Here is a 14,584-nt window from a genome sequence, read left to right on the forward strand (position 1 = left end):
TTTGTAATTCGTCACAAAATGATTGCACTCTTTTTTCCTTGTCAAGTTTTTTTCCCAATTGGGTTTTTCTTGGTAAGGTTTTTAACGAGACAATAATGAATTATAAATTTAAAAATTAATAAAGAAATAATTTTTTTTATATAGTTCGTGTGTTCATTTCAAATTGTAATATATATATAGATATAAATTTTAACACAAAATAACTTAATATTAAAAAAAAAGTTTAAATAATTCGGGCAATTAGGGCGGGCTCGGGCCGCCCGGCCAGGCTCGGGTGGCCTAATACAAGTCCGCCGCCCGTTCAAGGTGAAATTCGGGCTCGGGCGGGCGGCCTGAATTTCTCGGGCGGCTCGGGCTCGGGCTCGGGTAACAACTCAGGCTTTTCGGGCGGTCGCGGGCGGCCCGTCTAAAGTTCTAACACTAGTATTAGGAGGTAAAATATGAGTTTTGATTGATATAAGGTTTGGATTTGCCTATTAAATTTAATGTGAAGATAGTATTTGATGAGATTAAAAATTAAAAGTATATTTTATAAATAAATTTAAATGTGAAGCATAAAAATGTAAATAATTCTTTTTTTCTTGAAAAAAATAAAACAAAATAAAATAAAAAAGAGAGTGGGATAAAAATTACATTAAGATCCCATTTATTTTACTGATTTAAGTTTATAATTTGAGTTTTCTTATAGTAAATTTTTTTTAAAAAAATCACATTTAATTTTTTTATTACAATAAAAAATTCTCATATAAAATCACATATAACTCAAATTAAAAATTTAAATGAACGAATTAAAAAAAAAGTCTAACTACAATAATATTATTAATTGGCAATTGTCATAACATCTATTTCTTATCCATCCTATTCCCATCTCGACCACCAACAAGTCTACAACGGCAATGCCATCATGACATGTACTCGGCGCAACATTTTGTTTTCATCAAAATTTTCCCAACTTAAGATAAGATTTACCGATAAATAATAGCAGTAATAGTAGTAGTAATAATAATAATAATAATAATAGATAAGTAATAATTTATTGAAATCCAGAGTCGTGAGACCTAACTAACAAACAAATATTCCCAAAGCAAAAATGGCTAGAAGAGGGAGAATCCTCTTATATCTCCATCTCTTCCCACTATTCTCCCTGGTCCAATCCCTCTCCGACACGTCGCCAACCTTCTTAGTCACCAACTTCGGAGCCACCGGCGACGGCCGCCACTACGACACCGCCGCAATCCAATCCGCCATCGACGCGTGTCCCGCTCGGACCGCCTGCCTCGTGTCGTTTCCTCCGGGGACGTTCCTGACGGCGACGATCCACCTCAAGTCCGGCATAGTTCTGGACGTCCGGGAGGGCGCGACGATCCTTGGCGGCGCGAGGATCGAGGACTACCCGGGGGAGCGGTCGCGGTGGTACGTGGTGCTGGCGGAGAACGCCAGCGACGTCGGGATCACCGGAGGCGGCGCCGTCGACGGCCAGGGATTGGCCTTCGTTGAGAGGTTTGATGAGCGGAAGAACGTCATGGTCAGCTGGAACCGCACCGGCGCTTGCTCCGGCGACGAGTGTCGTCCTAGGTTGGTTGGATTCGTCGGTTGCAGGAACGTCAGGGTTTGGAACGTTACCTTCACCAAGCCCGCTTATTGGTGGTCAGCTCTCTCTCTCTCTCTCTCTCTATCTCAGATTTGTGTTAATTATATTGTGCCCCTAATATTTTTTATATTACAGATTCGAGTCGTCTTTTTTGCCCCCTTTTCTTCCATTGAATTGTGTGATCTTTTTATGCTTTACAATCTTAGGCGTGATTTAAGTTTGTTACTTAGACGTCCATGTCCAACATAATTGATTTTTCAATCTTGATTTTATTCCTTACAAAAAGAAAACTTTGTCCATGCCAACGTCAGTTGGGATTTGTTCAATAATCTTTTATCCATGCTTACCCCCCCTTATAAGTTTGTAACTATTACGATAATATTACATCGGCAGGTGGCGATAGAAAGTGGTCCTTATTTCAATTTCACATATGAGTTACTCCAGTTTTTAGTTGTTGCACAATTTCATTATGATCAACAACAACAACAACAACAAGAAGCCTTAATCCTAATTTAATTGGGGTTGGCTATATGGATTTCACTTTTCTACGCAGTTCTGTTCGAAATTAAACTTTCCTGAAGGCCTAAATCTAGAATGTCTTTCCTAACTATTTCAGTCCACGTAATTCTTGGTTTACCCCTCTCTCTCCTAGTATTAGGTATAAGAATATCCTCCTAAGCACGAACTAGTGCTTCTAGCGGTCTATGTTGGACATGCCCGTACCACTTCAAGCGGCCTTCGTGCATTTTATCTTTTTATTGGTGCTACACCTATTTTACTCCGAATAACTTCATTCTTTATGCGATTCATTCTCGTATGGCCACTCATCCATCTTATTATACGCATTTCTGCCACACCCATCTTACATATATGTTGTCTTTTAATGGCCCAACATTCACTACCATATAACATAGTTGGGCGGATTGCAGTCCTATAGAACTTTCCTTTCAACTTAATAGGCATCTTGCCATCACATAAAACTCTCGTAACATTCTTCCACTTAACCCACCCTGCCTTAATACTATGTTGAATATCCTCTTCTATATCTCATTCGTACTGCACTATAGATCCAAGATACCTAAACTTCCTAAAAGCTCCAATCTCCACACCATCTAAAGAAATTCCACCACTCTGATTACTTGAGTTACTAAACCTACAATGCGTGTATTCAGTTTTCATCTTACTTAACTTAAATCCTTTCGTCTCGAGAGTCTGTCTTCGTAGTTCTAACTTACGGTTAACTCCTTCCCTATGTTCATCAACTAAAACTATATCGTCCGCAAAAAGCATACACCAAGGAACTTTATCTTGGGTTTCTCCTGTCAACTCATCCATCACGATGGTAAAAAAGGACTAAGAGCAGATCCTTGATGAAAATCGATCCGAATGGGGAACTCTGCCGTGTAGCCTCCGACAGTTCTCACACTCGTGACCACCCCATCGTACATGTCCTTAATTACCTTGATATACCTCACATGTACACCTCTCTTTTCTATCGCCCACCATAAAACTTCGCTCGGCACCTTATCATATGCCTTTTCTAAATCTATAAAGACCATATGTAGGTCCGTCTTGGCTTCTCTGTACCTTTCCATCAGCATCCTAAGAAGAAAAATAGCTTCCGTGGTTGATCTGTTTGGCATGAAGCCAAATTGGTTACCTGAGATGGTAGTTGTGGCCCTTAATCTCCTTTCGATAAGTTTCTCCTAAAGTTTCATAGTGTGGCTTATTAATTTTATGGCCCTATAATTGTTACAATTCAGCACATCTCTTTTATTCTTGAAGATGAGGACAATAATACTTTTCCTCCATGCATCAGGCATGTGCTTCTTTTTTAGTATCTCATTAAAAAGCTTAGTGAGCCACACAATTTCAGCATCTCTTAACGCCATCCAAACCTTTATTGGAATATCATCTGGTCCACATGCCTTCCATTTTTTCATCTTCTGTAGTGCCGTTTTAACTTCTGAGACTCTGATTCCTCTTGTATACATCACATTAGGTTCTCCTTGTGACTTAAGATTGTCAAACTCTATCGCATGATCATCATTATAAAGCTTCTGAAAGTAACTCCTCCACCTTTCTCTAATGTCTTTATCTTTTGTCAGAACCTGATCAGTATCATCCTTAACACATCTCACTTGATTTAGGTCCCGACACTTCCTTTCTCTTATCCTAGCTAGTTTATATATATCATTCTCTCCTTCTCTAATCCCAAGTTTCCTATATACCTCATCTAGGTAAGTAAAACGAGCCTTACCAACTGCTCGCTTAGCTTCTTTCTTCGCTTATTTGTACTTATTAAAAGTTTTAACATCCTTACGCTTTGGTAAATCTCTATATAAAATTTCTCTTGGTCCTAATAGCCTTTTGAACTTCCTCACTCCACCACCAGGTTTTTTTCCCAGGGGGGCCTTTACCTCTAGATTCCCCTAGTACCTCCTTTACCACTTTTCTAATGCAGCTGGCCATGACATCCCACAGAGTATTTGCATCATTTATATGTGACCAAGTAGCCTCATCTAACAACTTCTCTTTAAAGGCCAATTGCTTTACTCCTTTCAAATGCCACCAACGAGTTCGTGGGAGGTGGTTTATCTTAGTTCTTCTATAGCAAAGCTTAATGTTCACATCTAAGATCACTAACCTATGTTGGGTGGCTAGTACTTCTCCAGGAATTACTTTACAATTCTTATATTTAGAACGTTCTTTATACCTTGTGAGAAAATAATCTATTTGGCTCAAGTTCCTCCCATTCTTAAAGTGATCGAGTGGGAATCTCTTTTCTTGAAAAATGTGTTTGTTATGATAAAATCATGTCCCAGCGCAAATTCCAAAATAGATTTTCCTTCTTCGTTTCGAGCTCCAAAACCAAAACCACCGTGGATCCTTTCGAAGTTTTCCCTATCCTGACCAACATGCCCATTGAAATCTCATTTAATGAAAATGCTATCCTCATTGCCTATACGACACACTAAGTCATTTATGTCTTCTCAGAACTTGACTAGTTTCCGCATCCAATCCTATTTGTGAAGCGTAAGCACTAATTACATAGATGAACTTATTTCCTAGTACCAATTTGAGCATAATAATTCTATCCCCTATTCGCTTAATCTCAACTACGTCATCGTTCACAATGTTATCCACTAGAATACCAACTCTATTGCGATTCCTTTCCCAACTTGTATACCATAACTCGTGTCCTAAATTTCCAATCTCCTTTGCTTTCTCTCATGTCCACTTCGTTTCTTGTAAGCATAAAATGTTAATTTTTCTTCTTACCATAATATCTACTAACTCCATAGATCTACCAGTTAAAGAACCTACATTCCAACTACCTAAACGAATTTTCCTATCATGGGTTAGCTCTGCCCCTTGCACACGTGCATGAATGTGCAAGGACCCCCTTGCATATTTTTCACCATATTTGGGGCCTGACACGGCGCATGGGCTCGCTTTTCCCCCCGCACATGTCCATGAATGTGCGAAGACCCCCCTTGCCTATTTAACACTATACCTGGGGCTCGACATAGCGCGTCGCATGTAGGGAACGCTCCAACAAATTCTATGTGAGTGAAATCCATGAGAGTGACTTATTTTTACGCTTGCCGTCAACCTGCTGCAACCCTCCTCTTTTACCCGGGCTCGGGACCGGTTATACAAATGCATAGGCGGAGTTACAATTTCATTATGATAAAAAAGTGTTAAGGCCCCAGTCCGATTCACTTATGCTAGGAGACCGAAGGCCCATACGAAAGCCCAAAGGCAAGAAGGGGATTTTGTGCAAGTTGTTGAAGGAATTCTCGAGGAGAAAGTTGGTTAGAAGGTCGCCTCGGGATTGTGTAGGTTGTTAGAATTTGTTAGGCAATTATGTTATTTTTGTTGTGAGCGTGAGATAAAAGAAGAGAGGAAGAGAGGTGGAGGTAGGCAATTAGTTAGTCAGAAGAGACTGGTTAGGAGGGAGAGCTAGCATACCTCTCTAATAGTCTGCGAATTTATCCTTTACTTTGTATGCGTTTTCACTGAAGTTAATATAGAACAAAGCAAATTCTAGCTCATTCTTGCCTAGAATCTTTTCCATTCTTATTTCAAACTATCCAGATTGTATCAATTTGGTATCAGAGCGTCACGATTTGGAGAGCATGGCTGCAAAGAAGGTTGGAGAATGGCTAGGAATATCATGGAAGAGTAGATGTACTGTGCGGGGAGACATCCAGGGCGAGATAGAATCTGTTAAGGGGGATTCGCAAAAGCTGGCAGAGCTGGAGAAAGGAATGGCCGCACTCAACGTGAAGTTGGAGATGTGGCTGAAATTGCAGAAGGCGTCGAAGGGTAGCCGACAGGAGCTTTCGGAGGATCCTCACCCCTACAGATCGTCGTTCTCAGCAGGGGAGACAGATCGGAGCGGCGAAAATCGAGAGACTGATTGGAAGTACGAAGGAAGAGGGCGGAGATTGGAGATGCCGGTCTTTGACGATAACAACCCCGACGGCTGGGTTTTCCGGGCAGAGCGATATTTAACATGAATCGCTTGATTGAGGTAGAGAAGCTGGACACTGCTGTCATTAATCTTGATGGATGCCCTAGCATGGTTTCAGTGGGCCGATGGGAGACAAGCAATCTGAGATTGGCAGGATTTGAAGACGATGTTCCAAGATCGGTTCCGACCAACACAAGAAGGTACGACATATGAGCAATTCCTTGCTCTATGTCAAGAAGGAACGGTGGATGAATATCGCCGGCAGTTTGAACTCTTGGTGGCTTCGTTGGTGGATATACCCGACCCAATCCAGGAAAGAAATTTCATTAATGGACTTAAGCCTGAGATTAGGGCCAAGGTCCGCATGGCCCAGCCCAAAGGATTGGGCCTAATGGACTTAGCCAAGAGAGTGGAGGAGTGCAATGAGATGCTACGTAAGGCCAGAGGCCCACATCCAGCCCAAGGCCGTGCTTCAGTCCCTGGCCTTCACACTAACTTAAGAGTCCATGCTTCTTTGTGGAACAGGACGCCGCAACCTTTCGAGAAGCCAATAGGTAACAGATCCGATCCAAACAACTAATTTCTTTCCGTCGTTTGTCTGAGACTGAGTATTAAGCCAAAAGAGAGAAAGGGTTGTGTTTTAGATGTGATGAAAGATACAACCCAGGCCACGTTTGAAGGAGCTGCAAGTGTTGCTCGTGGAGGATGAGGGAGAAATCCAAGAAGCAGCCGAGGAAGTGGATGAGACGGAAGCACCGGAGATGGTAGAAATTTCTCTGAACTCAGTGGTGGGTTTAACTACCCCAAAAACCATGAAGATGAAGGGACGGGTGGGACCCCAAGAGGTGGTGGTTCTGGTGGACTATGGTGCTACACATAACTTTATCTCCTCTATTTTGGTTCAGAAACTAGGGATTCCAGTGGTGGGGAGAGTGGGGCTTTCCTTGGCTGGGTTAGAAATTGTGGAGGATTTCATGCCCCTGGAATTGGGTAGCTCGGATGTTATCCTGGGAATGCAATGGCTGGGCACGCTTGGTGGGATGCATGTCAATTGTCAGACACTTACCATGAAGTTTCGGGTGGGTGAGATTCAAGCGACTCTGCAAGGGGAACCTGGTCTGAGCAAATCCCTCGTGTCCCTGAAATCCATGATGAAGGTTTTGCGGAAGGAGAAAGAAGGATTGTTATTGGAGTTTAGACAGGGTTCGGTAGGGTTGGAGGTTGGTTGTGAGCAGGACGAGCAAGTTCCAGAACCTATACAAGCATTGCTGCAACAGTACTCCTCGGTCTTTGAGATGCCCGAAGGGCTTCCTCCCCGGCGGAGTCGTGATCATGCAATTATCCTTCAAGAGGGGACATCCCCCATCAGTGTACGGCCGTATAGGTACCCGCAAGCCCAGAAGGATGAAATAGAATGCTTGGTCAAGGAGATGATACAATCCGAAATCATTCAAGACAAGCTCCAGCCCTTTTTCCAGTCCGGTGTTGCTAGTAAAAAAAAAGACGGTAATTGGAGGTTTTGCGTTGATTATCGCGCTCTTAATGAAGCAACAGTGCCGAACAAATTTCCCATACCGGTCATAGATGAACTCCTCGACGAACTGCATAAAGCTTGCATTTTTTTGAAGCTAACACCAGATTAGGGTGCGGGAAGAAGATGTGCCGAAAACCACCTTCCGAACGCACGAAGGGCATTACGAATTCTTGGTGATGCCTTTCGGGCTCACCAACGCGCCGGCAACTTTCCAGTCGTTAATGAACGACGTTTTCAAAGCCTTTTTGCGGAAATACGTCCTAGTTTTTTTCGATGACATCCTCGTGTACAGTACAAGTTTAGAGGAACATGTGGGGCACTTGACACAGGTGTTGGAGGTGCTGCAGCAACGCCATTTATACGCCAACAAGAAGAAATGTAGCTTTGGCCAATCGCAATTGGAGTATCTCGGCCACATCATTTCCGCAAACGGGGGTGGCAGCGGATATGAAAAAAGTGGCGGCCATGCTGACATGGCCAACTCCGACGTCACTCCGAGAACTCAGGGGCTTCCTTGGCTTAACCATATATTATCGGAAATTCGTCCAAGGCTATGGCAACATCGCATGGCCCCTTACAGATCAGCTCAAAAAAGACAATTTTGGATGGACACCGGCGGTTGACCAAGCTTTCCGACAGCTTAAGCAAGCCATGTCATCCGTGCCCGTGTTAGCTTTGCCAAACTTTAAACAACCTTTTATAGTCGAAACAGATGCTTCAGGGTATGAATTGGGGGCGGTTTTATCTCAAAACCAGCGGGCAATTGCTTATTTCAGCCACGTTTTGTCTCCTCAGGCCCGCTTGAAGTCAGTCTATGAATGGAGTTAATGGCTATCGTCCTCGCCATCCAGAAGTGGCGGGCTTACCTTCTGGGACGGTGGTTCATTGTTCGGACTGATCAGAGTAGCTTGAAGTATTTACTTGAGCAGCGGCTGGTAAAGCTTGGAGCACCAACGATGGCTTTCCAAGCTTCTTGGGTACGACTTTGAGATTCAATACCGTTCGGGGACTGGGAATAAGGCTAGGCTGCTGACGCACTTTCTCGGATTACTCCAGTTTCCTCGTTTTCTCACTCACTTCTTTCTGTTCCGGAACCCCTGGATATGACGGAGTTGCAGCAACAATTTGGCCAAGATGCTCGCCTATGCCAAATCCGGAGCACAGTCCTTCGGCTTACCTAGGGTTTACTATAGAGCATGGCCGGTTGCTATTTAAAGGCCGTATGGTGATTCCCAAAGCCTCCTTTTGTCCGAACACTACTTCGGGAATACCATGACAACCCTTTTGGCGGTCACTCCGAAGTGTTCAAGACATATAAGTGCTTGGCATCAGAACGGTATTGGTTGGGCATGAAACGTGATGTGCAGAACTATGTGGCTCAATGCCCCACTTGTCAACAAAACAAAAACCAATCCTTATCTCCGGGGGGATTATTGCAGCCCTTACCTCTACCGGACAGGGTATGGGAGGATGTGTCGATGGATTTCATCGACGGGCTGCCCAAATCGGAAGGGTACGACTCCATTTTTGTAGTGGTGGATCGGCTCAGCAAGTATGGCCATTTCATTGCTCTGCATCACCCCTATACAGCCCACTCGGTTGCTCAAGTGTTCATGACCGACGTGGTTAGGCTACACGGCATTCCCCGTTCCATCGTCTCCGATCGCGACAAGGTCTTCCTTAGCACCTTTTGGTCTGAACTCTTTCGGTTGCAGGGAACTTCTCTCAACCGCAGCACGGCGTATCACCCGTAAACGGATGGACAGACCGAGGTCGTGAACTGATGCATTGAAGCTTACCTCCGTTGCTTCGCCTCGGATAAGCCCCGCCAATGGAAGAAATGGCTTGCTTGGGCGGAATATTGGTATAACACGTCCTTCCATTTGGCGGCCCAAACCACACCCTTCTGTATCCTTTATGGGCGTGACCCGCCTCCCCTAGTCCGTTACAACCCAGGGACCACCACGGTTTCTTCTGTTGAGCAGCAGCTGGCTTCTCGGGATGGCGTGCTCGATGAACTCAAACAACATTTGGTCCGTGCTCAAGAGCAAATGAAGTTGGAGGCGGATAAACACTGGCGGAATGTGTAGTTTGTTGTGGGCGATATGGTTTACCTTAAGCTCCGCCCCTACCGGCAACGAACACTTGCCACTTGCCGCAATGAGAAGTTGGCTCCCCGTTTCTATGGTCCGTATGAAGTGGTGGCACGTGTGGGCGCTGTGGCTTACAAGCTACATCTGCCTGAGGGTGCCCAAATTCACCATGTGTTTCATGTTTCCCGCTTCGCCGAGCAATTGGCACCATTCAGTCCTTCCCATCAGCTTCCACCCCAACTGTCGGTCGGACACGAGCTCTTAGTGGAGCCCGAACAGGTGTTGGGAGTTCGGCCCGGAATGGACGGTCAACCGGGTGTGGTCAAAGTGCTGCTCCAATGGCGTGGGCTTCCCGCCTTTGAGGCTACTTGGGAGCCATTTTCCACCATTCAGCAGCAGTTTCCAGCCTTTCCCCTTGAGGACAAGGTGAAACTTTGGGCGGCGGGTAGATTCACTTATTCCAGGAGACTGAAGGCCCAGATGAAAGCCCAAGGGCAGGAAGGGGTTTTTGTGTAGGTTGCTGAAGGAATTCCCGAGGAGGAAGTTGGTTAGAAGGGTGCGCCTTGGGATTGTGTAGGCTATTAGAATTTGTTAGGCAATTCTGTTATTTTCGTTGTGAGCGTGAAATAAAAGAAGAGAGGAAGAGAGGTGGAGGTAGGCAATTGGTTAGTCAGAAGAGACTGGTTAGGAGGGAGAGCTAACAGACCTCTGTAATAATCTGCGAATTTATCCTCTACTTTGTATGCGTTTTCATTGAAATTAAATATAGAACAGAGCAAATTCTAGCTCATTCTTGCCCAGAATCTATTCCATTCTTGTTTCAAACTATCCGGATTCTATCAAAAAGAAAATTATAAGAGAAATTAAACACCTTCCATCTCTCTCAGGCTCCTTGCATTTTCTCTAACCTCTCACTTACTCTTAATATAAGTAAAATTGTGGTAACCAAAAAGCACATGTGAAATTCTCCTATATAAGGGTGATCTGAATGCTAACTCTTTGTCAGAACAATAATTAGACTCCATGTGCTCTAACATAAACTTTGAGGGAAATATCTGCAACTCACTTTCCTCTATCTGGTGGGCACGTGCATGTAGAGCCCTTTCATGGTTATCCACTGAACATTGGTTGCAAGGCCTGAGGGCGTCTCGTATTTCATTTTTTATGTACATATAAATGGGCAAAGTTTGAGTTAGGGACTGGGATAACCCAGAGGGCGGAGACCTTTCAAGCTTATCTACTTAAGGAGACACACGGCACCTGAAAACATATGGGGCCCATGAAAAAGAATTGTGGGTCCTTGACTTCTCCATGAAGCCTAGCCGTTAGAAGTGGCCAAGTTGCCACTGCCAAGTGCCAACATGGTTGACATGAGGATAGGCCATTGTGGTCTGTTGCTTTATTCACTGCTACTCGCTTTCTTTTCAAGGTTTTTCTTTTTCCAAAATGAAACTTTGTATTGTTCTATATTCTGATTATGACCATAGTTTATGCCAAGGCTTAACTAGAAATGATTGCATCAGATACATTACCTTGCTAGGGCTTAAGTTATCATAACGGGTGCCTTAGCTTAGTAATTAGGCGTATTTCAGGAAAACCTTTGGAATGACACGTCCAAGACACAACAACGGAACTAGATAATGTACTATTTGTTTACAAAAGAAATTCGGACCCTTTTCACTAGCATGTTCGTTGCAAGATTGCAATGTGCATTCAGCTCAATGAGTATACTTAGGGTCCGTTCATTTCGCTGATTCGAGTTTGTAATTCGAGTTGAGATGTGATTTTGTGTGAGAGCTTTTTACTGTAGCAAAAAAGTTAGATGTGACTGTTTCTGAGAGCTTTTTACTGTAGCAAAACTCGAATTCTAAACTCGAATTGGCGAAATGAACGGGGCCTTAAATGTTCATTGTTGTACTCGTTCATATATATTCCTTCTTTCATACGTTTAGATTGCCCATCTTTGGATTGGATTTGTCAGCTGTACTTAAATAATCAATTGATCGGTTGTTATCTAATGGAGATTGCATAATTGCAGCTTGCATATATTGGGATGTGAAAACACAACCATTCATGATGTTTCAATCTACGGAGATTTTAACACACCGAATACTGATGGGATAGATATTGAGGATTCAAATAATACACAAATCACAAGATGCCACATCGATACAGGAGACGATGCAATCTGTCCGAAGACATATTCTGGCCCTCTTATAAATTTAACCACCACCGACTCTTGGATTAGAACAAAGTCTTCAGCAATCAAACTTGGTAGTGCCAGTTTGTTTGATTTCAAAGGCCTTGTGTTTGACAATATTACCATTGTAGATTCTCACAGAGGACTGGGATTTCAGATTCGTGATGGAGGTATGCCTCCTTTGCTTACCATTCAACCGATCTCTCTTAGTACATAAAGAAGAAAGAAAAACTACACTAATTTGAGGATAAATCCAATGCAAAAAATTCCATCCCTTTTTGCAGAATCATATTGAAAGATCTTTTCAAAATGCAATCTGCTATGCATTTATCTATTAGATGAGTTTTGATCAAATTGGTACTGTTTCTCTTGTGGTACTAAATGCTTTGAGAAATTTAAACTCCTTTGGTCATAGTAAATAAAGTTCCTGTGATCTTATTTGCTTCATCGTAAATGAGCATAGTAAATGAGCTTTCTTTATGCTCATTTATTCATCTTGTGCAGGAAATGTTAGTGATGTAACATTTTCAAAAATCAACATCAGCACAAGATACTATGATCCATCATGGTGGGGGAGAGCAGAGCCTATTTATGTGACTACTTGCCCACGGAACTCAAGTTCTAAGGAGGGTTCTATCTCAAACGTACTCTTTGTTAACATCACTGTAAATTCCGAAAATGGCATCTTCTTATCAGGCTCGAAAGGCGGAGTACTTAGAAACTTGAGATTCATCAACGTGAATCTCACTTACAGACGATGGACAAAGTATGCTGGTGGCGTGGTTGACTATCGACCGGGGTGCCAGGGACTAGTTAATCGCAGCTCGGCTGGATTCTTGATGGAACACATCGATGGATTGGAGGTCAAAAATGTAAACATGAGATGGAATGATGATCGATCGAAGCGGTGGAACATTCCTTTGGATTTCAGGTCTGCAACTGTAAATAACATATCTCTGCTTAATTTCCATTCGGGTTTGTTCAAACAATGGCAAACAGGGAAATGAGCAAGAGCCATTGGATGATGCCATTATTTTGATTGTTTTTGTTATGGACGTATTTGAGCAGGGTTCCAATATTTTCCACGAAACCTGCTGTCTTAGAATCCGTAAGTGTACCTTTAAGATAATAATACAATTCATTTTGGAATAAAGATCGCATTTCCCTTCAGAATTTGAAATATGTGCGTCTTAAAATCCTTGCACTAATCCTCTTATCTCTTTTCATAAACAATCGTAGGTCCCAAAATTCTTTCACTAATTCCCTTACTTATCTCCATGCTTCCACCTTTCCTCCTATTATACAAGCTCCTGGAGTTTGAATTAACTATTTGTTTTTTTAATCAAGAACACATCATCAACACTATCACTTTGTGACTGGGCTACATTTACCGGTTCACATTATCCCGTTTGGTTCGCTGATTTGAATTTTATTGGTTCGAACATTTTGATTTGAACAGAAAAATTCAAACTGTGTGGTTTATATTGTAATTTGAATTGAAAGTTTTAATTTAAATAGAGAATAAAATTTAAATTGTGTTTGATAGGTGTGAAAAGCAGAGAGAATGGGCACTTTTTCTGTTCAAAAATGATTTGAACGGTTGAATTTGAAAGAGGAGCTAAACTCTAAGGGCATGTTTGGTTCAACAACTCAAACTGTGGAGATTTGAACCTTTTTTTATTACAACTGTAGAATTTGAATTGTGGTGATTCAAACTGTGATTCAAAATGTTGTTTGGGTATGCAAATAAATTGTAATTTGAATTGAGAATAAAATCCGAATTGTGTTTGGATAAAGTGTTGAAAACTGTCATTAAAGTTTTGTAACAAAACTTATAAAATCTCATTATAAATGACATTAAAAATATGCAATATGGGTGAGATGAACATATGGGTGAGGATTTGTTCATCTTTTCATTATGAACACATTAAAAAAATCATCCCAATCGGAATTAAAACGAAGAAGTTATGTGTAATGATCGAGAAAATTTTGATGTTAATTAGTGTAATTTATGTAATTAAATCATGAATTTTCTGGATAATGACATGTTTTGTAATGAATGATTTATGGAATTAATAATATTATTCTAAAATTCAATATAAAAATTTTATGTCAGAAATTTTTATGTTATGACTCGGTCGATAATCCTAACTGTAATTCAAGACGAGAGAAATTTTCAATTCGACTATGACTCGTGATACTGTTCATAAGAATTTCTGAATACTATACAGTGTTAGCAGTGCTCTGAGAAGCACTCTAACATTTAATGAAATCCTTAGTGTGTTACGCGAATTGGGTTTTCGGTAAAACCGTAAAGCCGGGTTCGGAAATCGACAATGTCATTTTTATGTTTTACTGAGAGTTTAAGACACGTATGTTAAACTCATATTTTAAGTTATTTTAAGATAAATTTTAAAGTCTGGAAACAACTCAAATAATCTACTTGATTTTAAATCTAAAACGGTATTAATTTCTTCCTGATATAGTGTTGGATTGTGATTTAAACAATGGACTGAAAATCGTTGAAAATTATTTGTCATGTTAACTGATCTATAAATTACCGTCAATACAAGTATAATCAGTTTAAGAATGAATCTTTGGCGGACAAAATGAAGGCAACGATTTAAGCTTGATATGACAAAGGTTTTAAGTCATTATTTAGTATAAATTTTCTCTCTCTTCTCAC

At 41.7% G+C, this 14,584-nt stretch overlaps 1 protein-coding gene across 1 annotated transcript; it reads left to right on the top strand.

The window, feature by feature from the left end:
• Positions 1 to 1,054: 1,054 nt before the first annotated feature.
• LOC21410696 (exo-poly-alpha-D-galacturonosidase) lies at positions 1,055 to 13,067 on the top strand. Its single transcript, XM_024175407.1, has 3 exons — positions 1,055 to 1,647; positions 11,737 to 12,068; positions 12,403 to 13,067. Exons 1-3 carry the CDS (start codon positions 1,091 to 1,093, stop codon positions 12,903 to 12,905), a joined length of 1,392 nt encoding a protein of 463 aa, XP_024031175.1. The 5' UTR covers positions 1,055 to 1,090; the 3' UTR covers positions 12,906 to 13,067.
• The last annotated feature ends 1,517 nt before the right edge of the window (positions 13,068 to 14,584 follow it).

This window comes from Morus notabilis, unplaced genomic scaffold (genome assembly GCF_000414095.1).
Source record: "Morus notabilis unplaced genomic scaffold, ASM41409v2 Scaffold78, whole genome shotgun sequence".
NCBI classification, from domain to species: domain Eukaryota; kingdom Viridiplantae; phylum Streptophyta; class Magnoliopsida; order Rosales; family Moraceae; genus Morus; species Morus notabilis.

Coding starts and splice junctions, on each gene's coding strand:
- LOC21410696 (XM_024175407.1), top strand. CDS start 1,091: ATGGCTAGAAGAGGGAGAATCCTCTTATATCTCCATCTCTTCCCACTA. Junction 1,648..11,736: donor ACCAAGCCCGCTTATTGGTG/GTCAGCTCTCTC, acceptor GCATAATTGCAG/CTTGCATATATTGGGATGTG. Junction 12,069..12,402: donor ATTTCAGATTCGTGATGGAG/GTATGCCTCCTT, acceptor CATCTTGTGCAG/GAAATGTTAGTGATGTAACA.